Genomic DNA, 25,826 nt, shown 5'->3' with positions numbered 1-25,826 from the left:
AACAGAAAAGGGAAAATACTGTAATTAAATAAAACAATCTCATTATATGAAAAACACACACTAATTTTACCAATATATAAATAGTAAATTAAACTAAAACACACTATATTGGTTTTCCTGGCTGTCATTATCTCATTGGCATTTTGACTTATATTCTCTATACATATTTTCACATCTGGCAATTCAGATATGCCACACTTGACAGTAATGTATCCTTTTCAAACAGAAGCATACACAATATCTTTTGATGATATTTTAATTGGTTAAAGACTACACACCATTGTTTGAATACTGAACAGAACTCAAAGCAGCATCTGTATAACACATATCTAACCAATACAAATGACTGTGAAAATGTCTGCTTTTGCATAGACCATTAACTACCAACAAGCTACTCATTAAAAACCAAATAAGGGTATATTGTAAGCCTCATTTTTTTTAATGAAGATAGGTAGTTGTAGTTCAAATATAATTAATTAGAAAAATTGACAAGTGTAGCTGCAATAAAATGCTGTGGAACACTGCAATCTTCTAGCGGACACACTCATGGGAATACAATAAGAATATTCGAGCTATTAAGAAACACATTTCTATCCAATATATGTATCAGCTAGTAATCAACACTACTGAACATTAAATTTTATTCATTTTGTAAGATGATATTTGTCTTTAATAGCATGATGCAACAGCTAAAGTATAAATCTGATATTTAATACAGTCTTGCCTTGGTTTTGGAACAGTTTAGTTCATGAATGTTTTGGCTCCCGAGCACCGCAAACCTGGAAGTGGCTGTTCCAGTTTGCGAACTATTTCTGGAAGCTGAACGTCCGATGGGGCTTCCGCAGCCAATCACAAGCTGCACTTTGGTTTTCGAACATTTTGGAAGTCGAACGGACTTCCAGAACTGATTTCATTTGACTTCCAAGGTACGACTATATAGTGCTTGATTAGAGGCATGGAATTTCTGAAGATAAAGGTAGGGAGCTCAACAGTTGAGGAGATAAACAGGTTAACTGTGGTAGTTTTCAGACAATTGCCTCTTCCACAGTCTTTGCCCATAATGTTAGCAAATCCTAATTCTTTGATCCTGAGAATAAGCCTGCCTACCCACACCCCAGAACAAAAAGTATGACAGAGAAGCTTCCTGCACTACATGCTATGATAGCACAATATAGTACAGCACAAACTTTCTTCTTCTTCTTATTACTATATTGAATCAAATGGTAGTTTAAACGGAGAGCAAATGACTGACCCAGTATCACCCAATGAGCTTTATGGCTGAGCAGGGATTAGAACCTAGGTCTTCCTAGTCAAAATACTGTTAGCTTAACTCGGGGGGCACCACCATGGCATTCATGGACTTACGCTTGCCTACAGAGGCCTTCTCTAGCACAGATAGGCATCACTATCCCTGATGAAATTAGGCTTGAATTAAGCATTCTACTGCAGTAAATATAATAGGGTATGGGGGTGGGGTGAACATTCTGAGTTCCAAATGTGCCCAAGGAACAATAAACGATGGTGTCCAATAACATAACTGTACAGACCAGTTCTTACTGCTGCTTTCCTCCCCTGTTTCATTCCAGATGCATCCACAACTGCACTTCAGCCTAGGCCTCCACTTTTTGAATACTTTGTCTGTCCCAGCAATGTCCTGCTCCAGGAAGCCATCAATGATGGACCAGTCCCTAAGCAGTCATCACCACATTGGCTGTGGGGAAGCCTCTGGCATGATTTGGATGGCACATTAAACCATAGTTTAAAATTAACTATTGCTTAACATGAATAAGTCACCTTTGTGTCATGTGTGAACCAGCATTCATCATTTGCTTCTCTTCAAACTATAAGAAAAGCCAGCCTCTGCTTGTTTTCTTCCTGGCCGTGGCAACAGCAGGAATGGGGGGGGGGGGAGTGAAGAAGGGACATGAGCAGTCTGCACTAGGACATCCACATTGCTCATCCATATTAAACCATTATTCTATTAACTATGGTTTAATGGGACCAGATCTGTGTGGCCTCTCTTTGCTGGCTACGCACCTCTAGTCACAGTTTCCTCTTCCTAGGGTACAGTAATCCTTGCTTATACATAATACTTAACATAATAATAATAATTTGTAAGGGTGCGTGGATTTTCTCATCTTTACCTAATATTGCAGATTGGTGCTATCCTCTGGTTACTATTTGTCTTTTCAAAAATTAGTCACACACCATTCCCCTATCTACAAATTTGCTACAGCTAATGACAGAGCATAAGTTAATATTGATCCTTCAGAACTCTGAAAAGAACTGTGAATGCACCAACCAAAACCATTAAATCAGTAATGTAGCTAGTGATGCATGGGGCTCCTGAGCAGAATCAAAGTACTTCATTACTAGGCTTTAAAATTTCTGTCTGAATACATTAATTCAAACTTAAAATTGTATACTTTCCCAATATTTTGGCAAACCAACAATTTTAATTCTGTAGAATGACTTTTCCATAGTTACTGAAAACTTAGGATACTGTAACTGTTTGCTCTTTCTCAGGTTCAAGAAACACTAAAATTCAACTGAGGGAGAAATAGGTTTCATTCCCAAACCTCTGTTCTTTTTGGCATATATATGTGTCTGTTGTAAATTGGCTGTTTTTCAGGACAAATGAAGCATCTAAGTACTTAAGCAATGTTTTATGATAGTCAGAAATGGAAGCCAGGTGTTAAAGGAAGTCAATATACTTTAATTCCTTTCACACTTACAAGCTACATTTTTCAAATTAGGAACCATGCATGCCTAAAGTTCATTAATCCTCTGAAGTTGCACTTCTATTGTCTTTTAGTTTAATCATAACACCCAAGAACAAGTAAAGGTCATACACTGGGCTAGAGTTTTAAGATATTTTTGGTGACTTTCTACATTAACTTACTGCCTTAGTTATTAGTAGAATTTTTTTTATTAAAAAACAAGAAGTGAATCAATGGTTACTCACTATAATGAGAAATAAAATTATTTATCAGTTAGACAAAGTGCATTGAGAGATGATGATGATAATGATGCTTAATAATACACCACCTTTTCCCCTGATGGGACTCAAGGCATCTTGCAGATAAAAACAAGAATTGCTAAAACATTGGGGGAAACTATCATTAAAAACAATTAAACATTAACAGAATTAAAACTATATACATATATAGAATCTGTTTAAAACAAATAGCAATAAAAAACAGCACCAGCCCTTTCATTAAATGCAGTAATTGGAGATTCTTCATAGCAGAGAGAAAGCCACCTTAAACTGAGTTAGACCACTGGGGTCACCTAGCTCAGTACTGTCTGTGCTAATTGGCAGTGGCTTCCCAGGGCTTTAGGAATGGTTATTTTCCCAGGCCTATACAGTGGTACCTCGGGTTACAGACGCTTCAGGTTACAGACTCCACCAACCCAGAAATAGTATCTCGGGTTAAGAACTTTGCTTCAGGATGAGAACAGAAATCGTGCAGTGGCAGAATGGCGGCAGCAGGAGGCCCCATTAGCTAAAGTGGTACCTCAGGTTAAGATGAGTTTCAGGTTAAGAATGGACCTCCAGAACGAATTCAGTTCTTAACCCGAGGTACCACTGTATAGAGATGATTAAACCTGGCGCTTCCCACCAACAAACCACATGTTCTGCCATGGAGCACACATGACTCCCTTCCCTCCCTCTGGTTCCTACAGCAGGCTCCAAAGATTTACGGAGGGGGCTTGCCCCTTATTTTTAGGGTATTTCTTTTATTCCCAATAACTGAATCCTAGGAACATCCTTGCAATTTAGGAAAATGCTAAGGAACCAGTAATATGCCACTGACAGTGCAAAACCAGTGGTTGATTCATTACCGCTAGTGATCACAGGCGTCCCTGTTGTCTTAATTCCCTTCTTCTGGTTTAGCAAAATGATGAAGTTATAGCCAAATGCCAGCAGTGACAGGTGGAAGGAGAAATGGGGGCAGCAAGCTGTAAAAGGTGTCAGTTCCCACCAGGGCAACGGTGTATCCTACACATCACTTTCTTTGGAGAAAGCAAGTGCTATAGAAGCCCGGAATATTTAAGTAAGATGTTGTTCTGAAAAGCCCAATATAATTATTTTAATAGAAGAATGCATGTTTTCTCCACCCAAGTCCCATAATATTAAAGACAATGAAGAAAAATAATGCTGGTGAAGAAAGTATTTTTTGCACAATGCAATTATCTTTTTCCTTATCCAACAGAAAATCCCACCTCAGCAAAGAAGAACTGCTTGACAGAAAGGAAAGTATGATTAATGTGGTCTCCAGATATTAATCACTGTAGAACATGATACAGTGCAAAATATTTGACACTGTATAAAATAGACATGAACTAAAAATATAAAACTATAAACAAGAATTGAATACTAATTATAGCAAAAAACAAATTACCATTACATTTTCTCTAGCTATATCACCTATAGATTTCACAGCTAGACTTAAGAGTTAGATAATTTCCTGACATTAAGAAATGTAAATCCAGCATTGCTAAGTTGAAGTTTTACAAAACAAATTCCTTCCAGTAGCACCTTAAAGACCAACTAAGTCAGTTCTTGGTATGAGCTTTCGTGTGCATGCACACTTCTTCAGATACACTGAAACAGAAGTTTCCAGACCCTTCTATATAGTGAGAAGGTGGGGAGGGGTATTACTCAGAAGGGTGGTGGGAATGGGTGATTGGCAGATAGCTGTGATGAGCCTGTTGACGACTCTTAACGACTGCAATAGGTCTTACAGGAAAAAGCAAGGGGTAAGACCCTTGAAGTTTTACAATTATCTACAATTTATCAATAAAAGAACTAAGGGTTATTCCCATCTATTGGAACAACAGAGCATTTTCTAAGCATGCTGAAGGTACTGAAGAAGCATTCAGATTGGCTACTCCAAAGAGTTATCTGCTAGCTAACTTGTTTCCCTTCTGTGTCAGTTTGAAAGCAATGCATTTTGGACCATACAGTGCTACCTTGGTACTTGAACGCCTTGGCTCCCAAACAAATTGGCTCCCGAATGCCGCAAACCTGGAAGTAAGTGTTCCGGTTTGTGAACATTTTTCGGAAGCCAAACATCCAACATGGCTTCTGCAGCTTCCAATTGAGTACAGGAAGCTGCTGCAGCCAATCGGAAGCTGCACCTTCGTTTTCAAACGGTTTCGGGAGTCAAACGGATCCTGGAACAGATTAAGTTTGAGAACCAAGGTACCACTGTATTTCCATTAGGAGAAGCTGTAGTGGAATCAGTTAGATGCAGAAATTACAGTTGCCCAGTGTCTTTGAATGTTTTATCACTTCTCAACTGCAGGTTACAGCAGGTGGCAGTACTGAAACAAACCTGGGCTGCTGTGTATGATATGAATATACCTATACATTTGCTATATTAATATTGCAGCCATCTTATCTACAATTAATTGTACTGGAAGTTGTATTTCAGCACCTGATAGCCTGCATTCCTTTATTCTGAAATGCAGGGGAACCTTTTTAACTTACTTCACTTTTTTAACATGACCTTCCTTTTGCTGTCAACGAAAAGTGGTCATTGCTCATTTTTGCTGTCTTACAAACTAATCACTTCCACTCCTGTAACTATTTACAAGGTTTAAAGTAGCACATTGTCAGTTCCAGCTTCAAATAATTCTTATGGGATTCCATAATCTGCATGGATTTATGTGCTTCCTCCTTGTTTTCTTTCATGGTGCATGGGCAAGTAATATCTGGACCACAGGGTCCCATCATTATTTAGATATGCGAACTTCAATAACATTGACTATTGAACTCACATGGGGAAGTTGGCAGATGTGTGTGAATGGAATAATGTCTGAATTGGCCCACAGTAGAAGCAAGCAAGCAAGCAAGGAAGGAAGGAAGGAAGGAAGGAAGGAAGATTTCAAAGCTCACACAAAGGTGAAAAATGGTGATGAGAATTTATAGCAGAATATTCACAAACAAATTATGTCTTATGTAACCTATTCTACTTTTGGAAAGAATGGGCCCTTCCAGTATTAATTATAAGGGGTAAAATTCCCTGGAAGGTAATAGAATGACTTTATTAGGATTACAATATTTTTTGAAAAATGAAACACAATGCAGATTATGTTTTTGGTCAAATAATTTCTTATATAAACAGCATTACTGGAACCAACAGAATGCAGCATTACCTGAACCAATCTGGACACAGGCCATTTCATGTGTTATCTCCAATTAACATCTCCCTCCCTAAATTTTGGCAAACTTTCATTCAGTCCAATAAACATTCTGAGATTGACCTACAGTTTCAGACACAAGACCTACAAAATGTTGGGCAAAAAAGAAGACATAATAACAAGTGTTGTTTCAGTTAATTATATGGATTGAAATTTAGCCAAATCATCAGAACAACTTGGTACTTTTATGCAGGCTCATTACCTACGATTTTTGAGGCTAGTCAAGACCTCTGCTTTATTATGTCTCATTCAAGAGAAAAGCACTAAATGCAAATACCTTCCTAGGGTTTTTAAAGCAATTTTCACATGGCTTGTAGTTCAAAGGAAGCAAATAGTTCAGTACATCCTAGAAAGTTCATTCTAGTTCTTTAAGCTTCATATGACTGGGGCAGGGGGAGTGCAATTAATTCTATAATGCCAAAAGGCTGAAAGCAAGTTCATGAAAATAACTAAAAAGAAAAATCCCACAAAGTTAGAAAAAGAAATTAAATAAAAAGATTCATTAAGCAACCTGGGCAGTACGATCATAATCTAAGGCATTTATCTATGTGCCTTGTCCAAGGGCTGTGAGAAAGGTGGCAATAAAAGAACATGCCTTTCCAGTGGTGGCCCCCTGTGAGATGTTCTTCCCAAGGCAGTTCACATTATTAGCTTTGTAACTTTTGGTTTCAAAAATCCCCCATCCAGGGAAGAACAAGGAATGGAATCAGGATGAAGCCTTGTAGTCACAGGTTGTTGTTGTTTAGCCGTTTAGTCGTGTCCGACTCTTCGTGACCCCATGGACCAGAGCACGCCAGGCACTCCTATCTTCCACTACCTCCCGCAGTTTGGTCAGACTCATGTTTATAGCTTCGAGAACACTGTCCAACCATCTCATCCTCTGTCGTCCCCTTCTCCTTGTGCCCTCCATCTTTCAGTCACAGGTAGAGACAGCTATTTATTTAAGCACATAGCTTATTTGGCCCTGAGTAAGCTTCCAACAAAGATATTTATTACCGTTATCATTATTATTAAATATATTCACTGCTCTTTGCAGAATCTTACAAACATTAAAAATACCAAAAAATAAATAAATACAAAAATAGAGAACAACAGTAATATTCATAATACTAAAAAAGTTCATGCACTGACAACATAACAAGCCTGCAAGTTATGTGCATTTAACTTGTGTGTATTAAGTTTCATGTACTTGGCAAAAAACAAATAAAAAGGAGGTGGAAAGGGGTGGGCATCCGGGGGGGATTAGCAATCCCACCTGCCATTGAGCCCAAGTGGCCTTAACTATACACAATTTTAGCTTTAGGTGTAATCCCCGGAAAGTAACTCTAGCATAAATTGGGGGTTTACTCTGTGTATGTATACATATTTTATTCTCTACCTTACTAAAAGATGAGCAGCAACAAGGCAGAGAATGGCATAATCTGGAGGTTGTTTTTTTGGGGGGGGGTTGCCTCACCCAAATGCTAGTTACATGATGGAGATCAGTTACATTACTAGTGAGATCAGTACTGCCCTAGCTACTCTACAGTCACAAACTGCTTTAAAGACCAGTGATATCTAATTTTTAAAAGCACCCATTTGGCAGCCCCTGTTTGAAGAAATAAAAGACGTGATCACTGCATTGTACCATGGCCCTCTTCTGAGACTTTAGGATACTATGCTAACAAGCCTCAGATTTTCATTCATTCACATGAGTACACTGAAGAGCAGGGAAACATGCTGTAACACACAAAGAAAATAACATGGGAACTCAGTCAGTTGCCCAGGTGATAGTGAAGCAACGTGCTGAAAAATTCATGGCCGTGAAGCAGCACTAAAAGCAGACAAAAAATTCATTTGCAGCTAGCTTGATTATGAAAGGCAGACTGATTCATGGAATCACAGCACACCCTAGCGACAGCACTATGCCACTTGCCACAACATTTCAGCATTTGAACAGGTAGAAAATATAAGAGTTTATATACACTATACATATACACTATGGATTTATATACACTAATTCAGGAAATTGTTAGTGCTCTACAAGCAAAAGCTTAAGTAATGTTCATATGTACTTTGCATTATATATAAAGCACATTCAAATACAATTCATTATTTCATTCCAGCCAGTATTTAATGCCAGTCAAAACTCTTAAAATTCCTTCCACATAAACTGAATGCAGAACCAGTTATTAGCAAGCCATGACCTTCAAACCTGTATTTCTGGTTGGAGTAACTTACAAGGCAAGATTAATGGGTAGGTGCAAGAGGTACTTTCCCTTAGTCCAATGCTCCCCAAAGATACCCCACTACACTAGGATGACTTCTGGTTTCAGGGCCAATCTGAGATAAAAATTAGAACAGCAAGGGAGTCATTTGCATGAGAGAATTGGTGGGAAGGGTTGGGCACCCTCTCCTTGAGTCCAACAAATATTCCATGCAAGTATCCATTGAAGTACATATCTGAATTACAGCACACACACACGAGTTCAGTACCCCATTATTTCAACGCAACATGTAGTTCTGCCCTGAGATAGTAAGATGTGCTTCATTCCACCCAAGTTTGAATATCATGAGCTGGCTCTCATAGATTGATGCACAAATGTATGAGAGAGAACACTGAAAAATGAAGATTCAGAGGCAGAGCACATGTTTTACCAGAAGAGAGCCCTAGATTTAATCTCCAGGATCCTCAGTTAAAATGGTTCTCATGTAAGAAAGAACTCTGCTTCCAAGACTTATTTCCATTCAGAGTCAATATTGAACTGGATGGACTATAGTTTCTCAAGCCAGTTTAGTTTAGCAAACCAGGAATGAGTGCTGGGACCATTCACTCCCTACTTCAATCCTACCTTCTGTACTCTATCTTAAACAGCAGTTCCCCCATCAACAACCAAAATGGGGCGATCAGTTAATGCCAGTTTACTAACCAAAAACAAAGAGGGTACCCAACAGGAGGGAGCACCCAAGGAGGGGTAGTGGGCACCCAACAGGAGGGAGCAAGAGGAAGGGGAGTTGTTCCACTCACCCTTCTTGGCTTGTTAAACTGTGATTTAGCACAGTGGGAAATGTACAGTTGAACGGGGATAGTGTCTAGTATTTCTGCTATTTAACGTTATGTTATTCAAAAGGCTCCATGCCCATTATTTGGAAAACTTTATCTATATTCTCCAAAGTTTTTTTAAGTCAAATGTTAAACACTTAAGAAAAAATGCCATGACAGGCTAGCATAATACAAGGCTGAATACTTGGCTTATCTAATTATATGACTTGAAGCTTAAAAGTCTCTGTATGGTACATAGTGCCAAACAATTTCCTGAATATGCTGCATCTCTGGAAATAGGAAATAAATACAGTCAAATTCAATTAGTGCAAAGCAATAAGTTACATTATTTGGATGATTGGCTTTATGTTTCACTGCATTTTATTATCCATTATCTTAATTGATACAATTAACACAGCATTTTTCTTGCTTCAGCATAAGATGATCCATGAATCATGAAATAAACACAAAACAATAAGCAAAAAGCAAACAGAACAGCTACCTTAAAGACTGGATGTTGTAATCACCTCATTTCTTATTTTTAAACAATTCTACAATCAGTCAGAAAACAAACACTTTCAAGTCACAATTTCCAAATACTCAATTAATAAAAGTGTTCTGCCACACATAGAATTTTAGCTAAATTGAATCCATATTTAGCATGATAGGTGAGGGTGAGGCGGCAGCCGGACTGCATGCAAGCTCCACACGGCCCGAAACGGCATCGTGGGGCTTGTATCCGCCTGCCACCTCCCCCTCAGCCGCTCTACAACTGAAGGCGAGGCGGTGGGCGGATTCCCTGCAGTCTCCGCGCTGCTCAAAAAAGCAGTGCAGTGGCTGCAGGTGCCTGAGCCACTGCGTCACTCCCAGGAGAGACATGTGGCTCAGGCACGGTAAGTGACGCCCCCTGCAGTATGGCGCCCAGTGCCCCCCGATTCCCCCAGCTACACCTCTGTTCCCGGTGACAAACATGTTACATTTAGGAAAGCCCAACTATTATTTTTCTCATCTGTAAAGATGCACAATGATGGCAATCTGAAATACTTGTACCAGGGATGGATCTACTATGAAACTAATGAAGCTTAAGAAGAGAAGAGGAGGAGTTTGGACTTGATATCCCGCCTTTCACTCCCTTAAGGAGTCTCAAAGGGGCTAACAATCTCCTTTCCCTTTCTCCCCCACAACAAACACTCTGTGAGGTGAGTGAGGCTGAGAGACTTCAGAGAAGTGTGACTAGCCCAAGATCACCCAGCAGCTGCATGTGGAGGAGCGGAGACGCGAACCCGGTTCCCCAGATTATGAGTCCGCCACTCTTAACCACTACACCACGCTTAAGCTTCAGGATCCATGATCCTGGAGGGGCCCCAGAAGTGATTGCTTTAAAAAAACAACTGGTCTAGTAGACCCAACTTCAGTTCAAGCTAATTTTTTGTTGGATATATTTTGATAATCCCAAAGTTTGAGACTCAGTAGCACAGATGTTGGAAAGGTGGAACATCAAGGTAAGTTGTTCTGCTGTGGCTAATGTACCCCCCATTTTTAACAGAGGTCGAGAACCTAGAGGATTAACAATGAGATCACAAAAGTACTTAAGTGGATTCCAAAACACAAACACCTACAGTTGAAATAAGCCATGCAAGCACCACTGAAGCCTGTGATAGTGCATAAACTGTGAGAGCTCTTTCTAGCAATATTCAACCCACTGCTAACACTTTTGATACAGATGATAATCACAGTGGTCAACATGAAAGTACTGCAGAACAGAGACTAAGCAGAAACATGAACAGGAAGCAAATTCAGGGATTTCAAAGAATACAGTGACCTTGGACACTGGCGCATAACAGTTGATTTCATACAGAATATGGGTTTTTTGCAAAGAAAGAAAGATGTATATACCAATTTAAGCAGGGTTTACAAGGAGCAAAAAATAAGTTTCTCAAACAAGTATTTTGGAAAAAATATATTTTAAAATGGCCAGACTGTGATGAGATCCTGGTTGATTTACTCAAAGAGCAAAGGCTGTATGTCCTGTTTTGTTTGCAAACTCCTTTCACTTACACAACAGGTGTGTTTGCTGACTGGATGAATGTACTCAGAACTTTGGAGAATCATGGAAACTGCATAGAGCATAAGAGTGTGATGTTGTTTTGGATAACAAGGAAATCAAATAAAAATACTGTGGATATTGCTCGCTTCGGCAGCACATACACTATACTAAAATTACTGTAGATAAGCAACTTGAAGAACAGATGAGATAAACCACACAGTACTATTTTGAAGCGGTGAAAAGAGTTGTAGATGTTTTAAAAAAATTAAGTGAAAGAGATTTAGCATTTAGAAGTCAGGAGAAGAAGTGGGGTTCACCAAATAATGGATACTTCCAGCGGGCCATTGACCTGAACCTGACACCCTAAATCAATTCAACAGTGGGACAAACATTTAAAAAACCCTAATTAAATGTTTGGCTTATCCCTGACAAACCCACTGACAAAGCTGATCTCCGCAGCCTGCAAGACTGAATCCTAGATCTGAAGATGCAATCCTGCTGCAGTCTGTTTCTCCAGCATGTACCGTATTTTTCGTCCCATAGGACGCTCCGTCCCATAGGACACACCTAGTTATTTTGAGGGGAAATAAAGGAAAAAATTTTTTCCTTTATTTCCCCCCCAAAAAAAACCAGGTCGGGGAACAGCGGGATGGCGGCGCTGCACCTCCCCGCTGTCCCCCGAGCTTGTGGGGCTGGCCAATGTCTGCCCGAAGCGTGGGGTGCTCTGCTTCAGCGCGCCCCACGCTCCGTGCAACAGGCTGCTATCCGCAGCCTAGGGAGCACTGTGGGAACTCCCGCAGGGCTCCCCAGGCTGCAGAAGTCTGCGCGGGGCGCGGGGCGCTCTGCTTCAGGGCGCCCCACGCGCTGGGCGGCAGGCTGCTATCCACAGTCTAGGGATAGCTGATAGCTTCCTCAAGCCTGGAGAGCAAGAGGGGTCGGTGCGCACTGACCCCTCTCGCTCTCCAAGCTTCTGCGAAAGCCTGTATTTGCCCCATAGGATGCACACAGATTTCCCCTTCATTTTTGGAGGGGGAAAAGTGCGTCCTATAGGGCGAAAAATACGGTACCCTGCAGAGGACATGCTGCTGAAGCAGGCCCCTGCAGCCAGCAGAACTGCACCCTCCACTCACCAGCTGACGAATAGAAGGTTCAATGCTGTAAACAGGCATACAGCTCCTCCTTTCTGCCTGACACATGCCCCTGACAGCTCTGGATTGCTCCAGGAGGCCTAAGCCGGGGCTGTCTCAACCCAACTCTGACAAAGTCCTGGTTCCCCCCTAATTAGCTCAATTCAGTTTTGGCTTCAGTCTAAATTCGTGTATAATACCTCAGAGTAAACACTCTGGATGAAGGTATACTAATGAACCTACCCTGCATATGGTTTTGCTGGATATCATCCTCTGTTTAGGTGGGTGGAACTTGTAGCACCCTATATATACCCTTTTAGGAACCACCAGCCAACAATAAACCAATGCTTCAACTTTAAAAGGCCCAGGAAAGCCTCACCTTCTCAAGAAAAGATGCAATATTTCAGTTATATCCTCCATATGTGAAATGATGTGCTCAAGAACAAAATCATAATAAGGCTGCACACAGTTCTGTTCTCTGCTAATAGCAAGTCAAAATTAAAGCTTATTCATAGCAGCTTTCTCCATCCCACCCACACACTCTTCCAGTCTTCAGCACTGCTGCAAAATACAAATAGGCTGGCTGAACCCAATATTATTGGGCATGCTTCTGAATTAATTCCTCCCAGAAAGCTACAAGAAGAAAAATTTAGCTGTGTGATAAATTAAGTTGCCAAATGAAATGGATTAGCAATCAGCGATGGGCTGTCAGATCAATTTCAGATTTAAATTCCTCCTCTCCCCTCACCTGTTCATTAAGCTACAGATTCATGGCAACCTCAGTGACTGATTATGCATTAACAAGCTGTTCATGTGGGGCGGTGGGGCTCAGTTAGTCAACAGCCTATACTAACACGTTCATTTAAACATAATTCATGGCTAATATATTCAGTTCACAATTCCAACATATAAATACCCTACCTCTACCCTGAAGTTTAATTTTTGGCTTGACAAGGCATGAGATGCTTCATAAAATTAAGATGCAGCTAAGCAAACCAGAAAGTCCCTGAAGGTCAACAGAAGCAGTGGGAAGAGTCAAGCAGTAAAACTTCATGCTCTATGTAGTTTAAAACAGTAAGTTGACACTATGCTTTTAAGATGGCAGTGTTTCCTAAACCTTTTTCTTTTCTATAAGTGATCTTTACAAAGAGCAACTGGAATTATTTTTTCACATGAAACATAGAGAATACATTTTGCCATATAGAGTAGATATAGATCTTGTATTCAGTGGGTACCGCAATATGATATGATAGTTGCTTCAAATGTGTTTCTGGCAGCATTCTTAAAATTCGGTACCAGTAACTAATCTGTTTTTACTTCTACATGAGAAATGAATCACCATCAGTTAAGTAAATTAAAAGCTACATTATACTTTTCAACAGATTTACCAGCCACAAAGCCTCATTTCTTGCAAACTCTGTTGCCTAACCATAGCAATTTATCTTTATTGTCTCAGTGAAATGACACCAACACAGAAGCCAGTAAGGAAGCAGGACTAAAATTACTGATGTCCACCCCAAAGTTGAGAAAGTTTAGACAGGTATAAACATGGTGGGGAAAATGTTATTCCTGTTTTTAGGCATGAACTTCCATCAAGGGAAGTACAAGAGAAACATTAGTTCTAGCATGGCACAGTCAGACCTCGGGTTACCGGTGCTTCAGGTTGTGCTTTTTTGGGTTGCAGACCACCAAAACCCGGAAGTACCAGAATGGGTTACTTCCAGGTTTTGGCGGTCGTGCATGCGCAGAGGCACTAAATCACGCTTCGCGCAGAAGCACCGAATCGCAACCCACGCATGCGCAGATGCGCCACTGCAGGTTGCAGACATGCATCCCGCATGGATCATGTTCGCAACCCAAGCATCCACTGTATTTATAAATTTCATCACTTTGATACTACCTTTCTCTGATACTCAAGGGCAAATTACAGAGCAAGGAATACTTTGTAGCCGAGCCTTACAATTATGTCCACAAAGGCTATTAGTATGTGATAAACATTTTCTGCTTTTTGAGCGCTGGCAGAGGAGGGATGGAGAGCCAGGGCCAACATCAGCAGCAGGCATCCTGGAGCACCTGCCAAGGAGGACTCAGCACATTGGCAAGACCTACTGCTGATACCTGCCCTACACCCTCCTCTATTTTATTTTTCTTGCTAGACATTCCAAGCAGCAGCACATGGCAGGATTTAGCAAGCATTTTGATGTTCCATGCACCCCACTGGAGGATTGTGAGAAATTAAGACAGTAGCACACAGCTACCAAGCTCTGCTATTGCCTACCTCCACTGCCAGGTAAGCTCAGTAACACAATCAACCGGGGAGGGGGCCCATCAGAGAGCACTTTGCTCAGGGCTAACTCAAACCTGAAACCAACCTTCTCGAGAGTTTTGTCGTTCCTGCTATGGCATGCTGCACTTCTACATAAAGTGTGAAGAAAGGGTCTCATCTGGCAGCCTACTTGCTAGGCACAGAGAACAGACAACACTACAGCCCTCCTTGGCTCCCTTACTCTCCCGCATACAACTCCTTGTCACCTATGCCCGCCAGATGAGTGATTAAATACAAGGATGTTCTAGTACAGTGATATAAGTTAGCAACTGCCCCACCCCGTTCCACCCTATTCCAGGTCCTAAACAACCAGCCTGTTGGCAGTTCGACACCATTGAACATGTGCAAAATGATTGCTGCCTATACTCAGAATATTCAAGGGAAGACACGATGAGTAGAGAAAATTTACAACAGGACGAAAACTGTTGTTATTTTTATCAATTAGCAAAAGCAAGCTTTTGGCAAAGCAATAGGGACCCTTCAAAATCATTATTGTCCTCATCCCCAATTTGCTCCTTTCCCCACAGCATTCTTTTTCCCTTTGTTTCCCTCTTTTTAGTGTTACATCGGCTGACCATTTTCAGTTACTGTGAAGTAGGGCCAAACTACATACTGACCAGAGTTACTCCAAAGTCAGCACTAGGACTGACAACAACAACAAAAATTCTTTATTACGGTCATAGACCAGCATAAAAGGGTGAGGTGCAGTCATTTAAAATCTGAAAAGCGTTTTGGAAAGCTAAAAGGTATTAAAACAGAAGGTGAATATAAAAGTCTCTAAGAATTTAACAGAAGATAAAAGGAGGGATAGGAGCATTGGGCAGGTGTGGAAGAGCATAAAAGGTTGATATATAAAAGACATTAACTATTAATTTATAGAGCACTCCGATATGTTCATTAAATCTAGTTTGCGGCACAGGTCAATCCTCCGACAAATTTTGAGCGCAGCTGTGCAGAATCTAGCAATATTGTATGTTGTAACAGGATTGGCATCTGAGAGCAACAGGGAGGTATAGAATTGCCCTGTGCACCCTGGGTACTTATGAAGTAGTGGGGAAATCAGGCTAAGACTAGGACTGAAAATGAGGGTGGGGGAAGAATGCTCATGCAAAAGGGAAGTGAGGGAAGAAAGCAATGCAATATTACATCCTTACTGAACCACAGTGAAGATGCAAGAAAACAAAGTTGAAGTGATTTCAATTCTCCTGTTGCCTTTGGACCTGCTTGTACAATCCCTGCATTGCACATCTTATATGCAAGCAGCAAAATGAAATCTCATTTAAAAGGCCTTATTTATCCAGCATCATCCTATGACCCTCTCACCATCCCCATATACAAAATTTAACTTCTGTTGCAAATAATGTGATCAGAATCAATCATAAGAGATGTACACTACATTAACAGCTTCAAACAGATATGATTAGCAAGGCATCACATAAACTGACACAATCATTTTCTTGATGCTTTTGCAGGGAAGATGTACTCTGTGATTCTACCAAACCCACGCAATACTGTATTGGTGATAGAATTTAGTACCCTGAGAATCTCAACTGTCATTAAAGATCAGACTAGTAAATTTCTAGAGGCTCTATGGATGCAGTAAACCAATAAACCCTTGCTTCATGTTTCAGACCATATGTAATTATTAGGATTATTATAAAGCATTTATTACAAAGCAAGAGATTCAAACATAAGCCCTCTTCAGAATATTGATAGAAAAAAAATCATTGGTAGTTCAGTAGTAGAATTCATGCATGGCATGTGGGAGGCCCAGGTTTCATTGCCACCCAATGCAACCGTGCTTTGATTCCTGCACAGCACCAAATACATGCAGTTCTGCATATTTTGACCTCCTACACCCCAAAGATTATCCAGATATATTTTACTGGACACTTCTATTTCATAGGTCATATTTAACTTTTTAACATTTAGCACCTACCAGCATTAACTATGGCATCAATCTCAAGCACCGTGATATCACCTCTGTAGAGGGAGACTTTCTCACTCAGATTTTTCTTCTCCAGCAAAGGTTCCTGGGTGTTTTCTTCTGTAAGAAAATGAAAATATCTTAACATACACACCAGTAGCACCATGCACTGAAGAAAAAAACCCCAATAGTGTATAGCAGAGGATCGGTATTTTACAACTGTAATTTTAATACTATAAGGATTAAAATTAGATCTACTCATAACTAGCAGCTGTGTTAACACACAACAATGAACCAGACTTCCAAGCTTATCATACTTTATCACGAACAGACAGCTTCACTCCACCCCTGTCATGAGCAGGATAAAGAAAGCTGGAAGCTTTGACTTCATATTACCTCTGAGTCAGGGACTGGGATTTTCTCCTTAACATGGCTTCAGGTTGATTATCGATTGTGATTTGTTAATTTTATGTTTTTAAGTGTCTCACAACTGAGACAGAATCAGTATAATGGCATAAAACAAAGTCAAGTAATGTTTGTTATAAAACAATAAATATTTTCTTGTTAAAGTTGGGGGTAACCAATGACAAATAGCCCCAAGAAGCAGATTTCCATCCTTTTTTAAACAGTATTATTAAATGGACACTTAAATGGACACAGGGACAACTGCCCATTCTCAAAATGATACAATATACAGAATTGCACAACTGTAGTCTGCTCACTTTCATCAACTGTCATGCATATAACTACATCTACATAAAAATGTGTGGAAGAGAGATATGCTTGAGGGGAAAATAACACCTTCTATATGTATGCTAGACTTACAACGTAGAAGCAGATTTTGGGAAGAGCCAATTGCAACCCTACAACAAATCCAAAACAAAAAGAGATTACATCAAAGACAACTCCCAAGACCGGAGACAAACATAATGGAATCAAATGTTCCCGGTTTAAGAAGCATGCTCTTACATCCATTGCTGTCCTCTTTATTCTCAGGAAATGCTTTTCTGCACACCAAAAGGAAATCTATTCATCCTTACATGGGTTTGTGACACATATTATCCTGCATAATGTGGTAGTGAATGTGAGCTGTAAGGAAGCATTACCAGTGTGAAGTTGTTACCATTTTTTTACAGCATTTTGTCATGCTCAACTGAATCAGCAAGTGGTAATGTAACCTAGTCATCTGAAAATCTTCACCTACTGATTTATGAAGATTATCTAGCTATTAAAGGCACAAGAACAAGCCAAGAGGTTTGTTGATGAATTGGCAGCTGTAGTGTTAACAACTTAACCATGAGCAAGCCAGCAGATGCAGCAAAAGGTTTAGAAACAAGGAAGTCGTTTTTGGAAGACCCCATGAATGGGCTGCAAGGTATAATAATGATAATAATAATAATAAATTTTATTTATACCCCACCCTCCCCGGCCAGAGCCGGGCTCAGAGCAGCTAACACCAGTAAAATTACAACAAAAACATAATGGGGGGGACGACCCAATTTAAAATACAGGTTAAAATGCAATTTAAAATGCAGCCTCATTTTAAAAGTAGCCCATAAATCAAAACCATAAGGGGAGGGAAACAGAAGGGTCAGACTGAGTCCAAACGAAAGGCCAGGCGGAACAGCTCTGTCTTGCAGGCCCTGCGGAATGATGTCAAGTCCCGCAGGCCCTAGTCTCTTGTGACAGAGTGTTCCACCAAGTCAGGGCCAGTACTGAAAAGGCCCTGGCCCTAGTTGAGATCAATCTAACCACCTTGAGACCTGGGACCTCCAAAGTGTTGTCATTTGTGGACCTTAAGGTCTTCCACGGGGCATACCAGGAGAGGGTGTAATGCCCAAATTTGCCTGTCTTGACATTGTAATCATGTTAAGAGAACCATCAGAGAGTGAGTGTAGGACTTTGGGTTGCCATATGTGCTCTTTTTCCAGGACACATCCTCTTTTTCAGGTCTAGTTGCCATATGTCCTCTCCCTCCCGCCCCCGGACATATTCTCTTTTTCAGGATCAAAATTTATGTCTGGAACTAAAAGGATGCTGGCTCAGCTACAAGATCTTGGAGGAGTCTGGGAGGGCAAGGGTTAACATCCCCCTGCCCTTAATGAGAGCCCATATGTACATGTTAAACAGTTTAACAAATTGTTCTGTGCACACTTATGTTCCTCCTGGGCCGTTTTCAGAAAGTGGTGGTGGGGGATGAGTGTTCAGACCCCTGGGCTCCCACTTGTGGGGTGCCTCAGGGTTCCGTCCTCTCCCCCATGCTTTTTAACATCTATATGAAGCAACTGGGAGAGATCATCAGGGGGTTTGGACTGGGTGTCCATCAATATGCAGATGATACCCAGCTCTACCTCTCTTTCAAATCAGAACCAGTGAAGGCGGTGAAGGTCCTGTGTGAGTGCCTGGAGGCGGTTGGAGGATGGATGGTGGCTAATGGATTGAGGTTGAATCCTGACAAGACAGAAGTACTGTTTTGGGAGGACAGGGGGTGTGGAGGACTCCCTGGTCCTGAATGGGGTAACTGTGCCCCTGAAGGACCAGGTGCGCAGCCTGGGAGTCATTTTGGACTCACAGCTGTCCATGGATGCGCAGGTCAATTCTGTATCCAGGGCAGCTGTCTACCAGCTCCACCTGGTACGCAGGCCGAGACCCTACCTGCCCGCGGACTGTCTTGCCAGAGTGATGCATGCTCTAGTTATCTCCCGCTTGGACTACTGCAATGCGCTCTACGTGAGGCTACCTTTGAAGGTGACCCGGAAACTACAACTAATTCAGAATGCGGCAGCTAGACTGGTGACTGGGGGTGGCCGCCGAGACCACATAACACCAGTCTTGAAAAACCTACATTGGCTCCCAGTACGTTTCCGAGCACAATTCAAAGTGTTGGTGTTGACCTTTAAAGCCCTAAATGGCCTCGGCCCAGTATACCTGAAGGAGCGTCTCCACCCCCATCATTCTGCCCGGACGCTGAGGTCCAGCGCCAAGGGCCTTCTGGCGGTTCCCTCATTGCAAGAAGCAAAGCTACAGGGAACCAGGCAGAGGGCCTTCTCGGTAGTGGCACCTGCCCTGTGGAATGCCCTCCCATCAGAAGTCAAAGAGATAAACAACTACCTGACATTCAGAAGACATCTTAAGGCAGCCCTGTTCAGGGAAGTTTTTAATGTATGAAATATTAGTGTATTTTTGGTCTTTGTGAAAGCCGCCCAGAGTGTCTGGGGAAACCCAGCCAGATGGGCGGGATACAAATAAATTATTATTATTATTATTATTATTATTATTATTATTATTATTATTATATTCACAAAGATGTGAACATGAGCCCAAATACTTTCATGAGGCAAGTGAAGGAGCAGTAGGTATTTTTTTGTTGTTGATAGTTAAGAACATTGCTACTAGCAATACATCACAGCTTCTATAACCTACATATAGTAGGGGTATTTAAAATGAATGTCGTCATAGCGATCCATAGTTAAAAGTAGAAGTCGGCAAATATGCCCTCTTTTTTGCTCTTCAAAATATGGCAATTCTAGAAAATCTGTTTTACCCCAACACCATAACTAATTGGGTACCATAGTCAAGGCTCTTGGACTGCATTGGCCTAAGGAGGGGGAAATTGTGGCGGATCACTAGGCATGACCAGAAGTAAAAAAGCTATTGATCTGGTTATACAGTGGTACCTCCAGTTACTAACTTAATTCATTCTGGAGGTCCGTTCTTAACCCGAAACTGTTCTTAACCTGAGGCACACTTTTGCTAATGGGGCCACCTGCTGCTGCTGCGCTGCCGGCTTGTGACTTCTGCTCTCATCCCGAGGCAAATTTCACTACCAGGAACATCTACTTCTGGGTTAGTGGAGCTCGTTACCCAAAGCATTCGTAAGGAGGACGGTACGTAACCCGAGGTTCCACTGTAAAGTGGTAACTTGGGTTACATACGCTTCAGGTTACATACGCTTCAGGTTACAGACTCCGCTAAACCAGAAATAGTACTTTGGGTTAAGAACTTTACTTTACTTTACAAATGAAAGGTATGCAATTCCTTAAAGAATAAGGAATATTGCAGTTAGTGCCCTTAATGCTGCATACAGAATACGGTGCACAAAATGGCAAGAAACAGCTTTGTGTTCAACTACCATAAAACATTTATTTTGTCTAGATTATAAAATTATCTCCTTTGTATCTGCATAGATCTTTATTAAATGAAAGCACACTGTGGTCAAGGATAGACTTCTAGAACTGTTTGCACATTCTTGTTTTGTTTTTGTATTGTAGAGGTCATTTGATTTTTAGCAATACAGACCAATCTAAAGCCAAAGGCTATTCTACTGCAAGACATCAACAAACTGCAAAGGACAGCTTTTTCAGCTGACAAAGCCTCTTATCCATCCTCACCTAATGACCTCTTTATTCACTCTGTGAACACGCACAGGATAATCAGATGGGTGTCTGGCTAGGAAAGCAGTTGACTATTCCAAATTTACATGTAAAGTGAAAATAAAATCAAAGGGAACTTTTTCAGAAGTCCAAAACATTTCGCTTTAACATATACCACTAGAGGGAGCCTTTGTCATGAAAATAACATTTGAGAACTAATATTGAATTTTGGCACAATTGTGCTGGTTTAATTTTATGAATTAAAATAAACATTCGGTACTAAGGTTTTCTCAAGATGCTTAAAGCAAATATAGAGTCCTAGAAGTGCATAAATGCACATGATCACAGTTTGCATTCCATCAAAGAGTGTCAGTAGAGCATATACCAGGAGTAGGCAACCTAAGGCCCAGGGGCCCAATCGCCTTCTCAATCCGGCCCACGGACGGTCTGGGAATCAGCGTGTTTTTATATGTGTAGAATGTGTCCTTTTATTTAAAATGCATCTCTGGGTTATTTGTGGGGCCTGCCTGGTGTTCTTACATGAGTAGAATGTGTGCTTTTATTTAAAATGCATCTCTGAGTTATTTGTGGGGCATAGGAATTTATTTATTTTCCCCAAAAAATATCTAGTACGGCCCCCCACAAGGTCTGAGGGATGGTGGACTGGCCCACAGCTGAAAAAGGTTGCTGATCCCTGGCATACACATTAGAATCCTAGAATTGCAGGGTTGGAAGGTACGCTGCAGAGTCCAACCCTCCCACAATGCAGGAATATGCAGCTGTCCCAAGTGGGGATGAGACCTGCGAACTTGGCATGATCAGCACTATGCTCTAACAAACTGAGCTGACACTCTTAATCTCAGGGTTGTGGTTTCAAGCCCCACGCTGAGTGACTGATTCCTGCATTGCAGGGGGTTGGACTAGATTACCCTCATGGTCCCTTCCAATTCTACAGTTCTATGATTCTATGTCAGCTGCAAGGGCAAGACATTCACACCTTGTTACTTGGATTATTCCAGATTGCATTTTGACTTTACAAGTTTCTCAGGTAGATCAAATGTTGTCAAAGAATGAAATAAACTGTTTTTCATTTTAAGGATTCATATATTATGGAGCTGCTCTGTATCAGTTTCTTTCATTTTTTTTATCCAGTACAGAGAAGTTTTCCTTAGATCTCTAAGTAATGAAGGTAGCTAAAATTTTATTTCTGGTTAATACAAATGCTGATGCAGTAATATCCCGTCTAAGTTATCTTCAACTGTTATAAGTCATTCTAAAAAGTTTTTTGAATGGAAAACTATGTATCATCTACTTATAGTAAAGAACTGTTAACTAATTAGCAAACGCCAAGCAAAGACAGTGATTGATACAACCATGGGCTGTTCTTTACTGGTGGAAGTGATTCACTATTAACACAAATTAATATCTGGCCCCAAGAAGGGGAACACTCTAGAACAGATCAATAGTCCTTAGCTTGGGTTATTTCTTAAAATGTTTTGGGAAGGGTTTCATGCAAAGTCATTACGGTAGGTATTGTCCAGGGCTCTTTGTGCAAACTAACAATTCAAATATAATTGTCATGGCATGCTAGACACTTAGATAAAATCTGTTCCTTGAGGTACACCTTTCTCTTCAATTACATCCTTTGCTAACATGATACTGTGGCTCTTTTTTTCTTCTGCAGTTGGATCATGGTGTGTGGGGGTGGGGTGGGGTATGTATCTGTGTGTGTGTGTGTGTGTGTGTGTGTGTGTGTGGATTGCCCCTGCCACTCGGGGTGGCTCCCAACAAAAACGAGTACAAACACAACCCATTTATTATTTAACACATTTTTATATCACCTTTCCTCATTGTCACACCCAGTGAAGGCAACATATAAATCATAAACTGATTTTAACAAAACATTTGCGCAAATTAAAAATCAGTATAATCTTTCAGAACTCCTGGACAAATGAAATGTTTTTGCTTGGATCTTAAATAAGAGTAATGTTTATATATTAAAATGTTGTTTATTTTTAACAAAAAATACTTCCCAGAATAGTTTATAGAAACAAACAAAAAACAAAACGAAGACAGTGCTACTCCTCAGAACTATAATGCAAAAAATACACAACACAAAAAGAATAGGGAGATAAAAGGAAAAAAGAAAGCTAAAAGTCAATGTAGCTTATTGCTTTATATGGATTATGAATAGGTTGATAATGGCTATCAGTAGTGTAGCATGCTTTCTGAACGTAAAGTGCTCAGGATCTGGCAAAGAATTATGAAAGTCAATATATCTCATACACCACTGATCACCACCTGATTTCAACCACTCTGGCCATGTTAAATAATCATATTGCAGCTCAAAAAGCCACGATATGAACAGGCCTCCCTCTGGTCTGGAGCTAGCAATTAAACAATAAAGTATTCCACAAACCACAGCCTCTCACATTGTCCAAATCTGAGAATTATGGTTAACTGCCTTTGACTCAGAACACAAAACCAGAGTCTGAAGTTCTTTTAACATCTTGGCTGGTTCCAAAGCTGCCAATTTCAAGCTTCCTGCTTTAGTTTAAATGGGAAATACTGTATTGGCCAAGGGAAGACTTCTTGGCCTGCTTTCACTGGTTTACCACAATGATGCTCTCATTGTTCAAAGAGAAGCCAAGCTGCACAAATACTTACAGCACATGTACAGAGTTCCAGCAGAACTGAGCTACTCAAGTAACAGCCCCTCCCTTCCATGATGGAAGGAAGGTGGGATATAAATGTAACAAAAAAGGATTTTCTGGAGACTAAAGTTTACAGCAATTAAGAGGGCTGCACACAGTTTATAGAGGAAAGTATGGCAATGCAAAGAGGCTTTAGCATGGGAAAAACTAATTTAGAAGAGGCATTTTAACTGTCTTTCTACCTGCCAGGTTCTGGTTAGATCTACAGCTCTTACATTTGAGAGAGAAGGACTACCTGGACTGGACTTGGTGCTTACATGAAGTTGCCCATTTAGTGAAGATTTGTAGGAAAACATGAGATTTGTAGGAAAACATGAGCTCAACATCAAAAAACCTAAGATCATGGCCACTGGTCCCATCACCTCCTGGCAAACAGAAGGGGAAGAAATGGAGGCAGTGAGAGATTTTACCTTCTTGGGCTCCATGATCACTGCAGATGGTGACAGCAGTCATGAAATTAAAAGATGCCTGCTTCTTGGGAGAAAAGCAACGATAAACCTAGACAGCATCTTAAAAAGCAGAGACATCACCTTGCTGACAAAAGTCTGTATAGTTAAAGCTATGGTTTTCCCAGTAGTGATGTATGGAAGTGAGAGCTGGACCATAAAAGAAGGCTGATCGCCAAAGAATTGATGCTTTTGAATTATGGTGCTGGAGGAGACTCTTGAGAGTCTCATGGACTGCAAGAAGATCAAACCTATGCATTCTGAAGGAAATCAGCCCTGAGTGCTCACTGGAAGGACAGATCCTGAAGCTGAGGCTCCAATACTTTGGCCATCTCATGAGAGGACTCCCTGGAAAAGACCCTGATGTTGGGAAAGATTGAGGGCACAAGGAGAAGGAGACGACAGAGGACGAGATGGTTGGACAGTGTTCTCAAAGCTACGAACATGAGTTTGACCAAGCTGTGGGAGGCAATGGAAGACAGGAGTGTCTGGCATGCTCTGGTCCATGGGGTCACAAAGAGTTGGACATGACTAAACAACTAAACAACAACAACAAATGAGGCAAATCTTGTCTCTCAAGATTCCACCGTGTGCCATAATCGCCCCATCTTTTGCCAAATATTCAAATGAACATGCACAAAGGAACCCTGCTTGAAGCAAAGCTTGCACATTTCAAGGTGAATGAGATGAGTAGAATGCTCAGTTGGAAGAAAGCCAAAAAGATGAAAGCCGATTCTAAGCCAGCACCCAGTTGTTTTAATTTAAAAGCTTGAGTGGAGTCCCAGAGAACAGGGTTCAACACACCAAACAAGAACTCAAAGAATAAAAAACACTGTTCAACCTACAGGCACCAAGCACACAGCACTCCAACATATGACTGGAAAGAACAGGAAATTGAAGCGCGCGGGGGGGGGGGGGGGGAGAGAGAAACAGAGGAAGGAAGGGAGAGGGACAGCATGCATAAAGAGGACAGATCCATGCTGTAAAAAATGTAACATGCAAGATCATATTTCCACATGGAAAAATTATTAATACATGAAAGAAAGTTAAGTATTAGATCTATAAAATGTTAATAACATTTTAAAGAACATGTAAGGGCACTTTTAGTCCTTTCCTGGCCCCATTGGTCACCATGTACTATTGATGTCTTCACTGGGAGTAGTAGTAGTAATAGCTCAAAATTCAGTTGCTAAGTTACTGGCAAATCAACATTTAGATCATCATGGGAGGCTAGAAAAAGAATGCGTTTCTGTTTTCACAAGATAACTGAATAATTTAAAGAGAATACTTCCTTCTACCCTAATTTCTATTCTAGCAAAGTAGCTATTGAAGTTGCAATAGCTATGTAGTCAGTTATGATGACTGACAGAAATGCAGTGGGAAAAAGCTATAAACACAAATTTAGCAAATTATGAAGAAAGGAAAAATTTGAATATGAAGTATAGCTCTGCCTTGTAGTGAGGTTTTAAAAGGTGTTACTGCTGATAATTCATCTTAGAGAAGCATTTGCAGCTGCAATACTACTCCATATTCAAGGAAGCAAGCATATGGCTTCTCTAACTTTTGGTTATTAGTTCAGATTCCCTTCTGCATGGCAGCCTATGGGAAACATGATTGCCTTTTGAAAAATGCTG

At 40.7% G+C, this 25,826-nt stretch overlaps 1 protein-coding gene across 4 annotated transcripts in view; it reads right to left on the bottom strand.

Annotated features, from left to right (window-relative positions):
- Window positions 1-25,826, bottom strand: part of MACROD2 (mono-ADP ribosylhydrolase 2) — a 997,401-nt gene that overhangs the window by 959,850 nt on the left and 11,725 nt on the right. For 3 of the 4 annotated variants that reach the window (XM_081857242.1, XM_081857240.1, XM_081857243.1), the window contains exon 3: window positions 16,672-16,779. In XM_081857242.1, the coding sequence (XP_081713368.1) occupies window positions 16,672-16,779 (108 nt within the window). The remainder of the gene's footprint in view (window positions 1-16,671; window positions 16,780-25,826) is intronic. The other variant, XM_081857241.1, reaches the window with a different exon arrangement.

This window comes from Podarcis erhardii (assembly GCF_964252035.2).
Source record: "Podarcis erhardii genome assembly, chromosome: 3".
In the NCBI taxonomy this organism is placed as follows: domain Eukaryota; kingdom Metazoa; phylum Chordata; class Lepidosauria; order Squamata; family Lacertidae; genus Podarcis; species Podarcis erhardii.
This window is presented reverse-complemented; position numbering and strand designations above follow the sequence as displayed.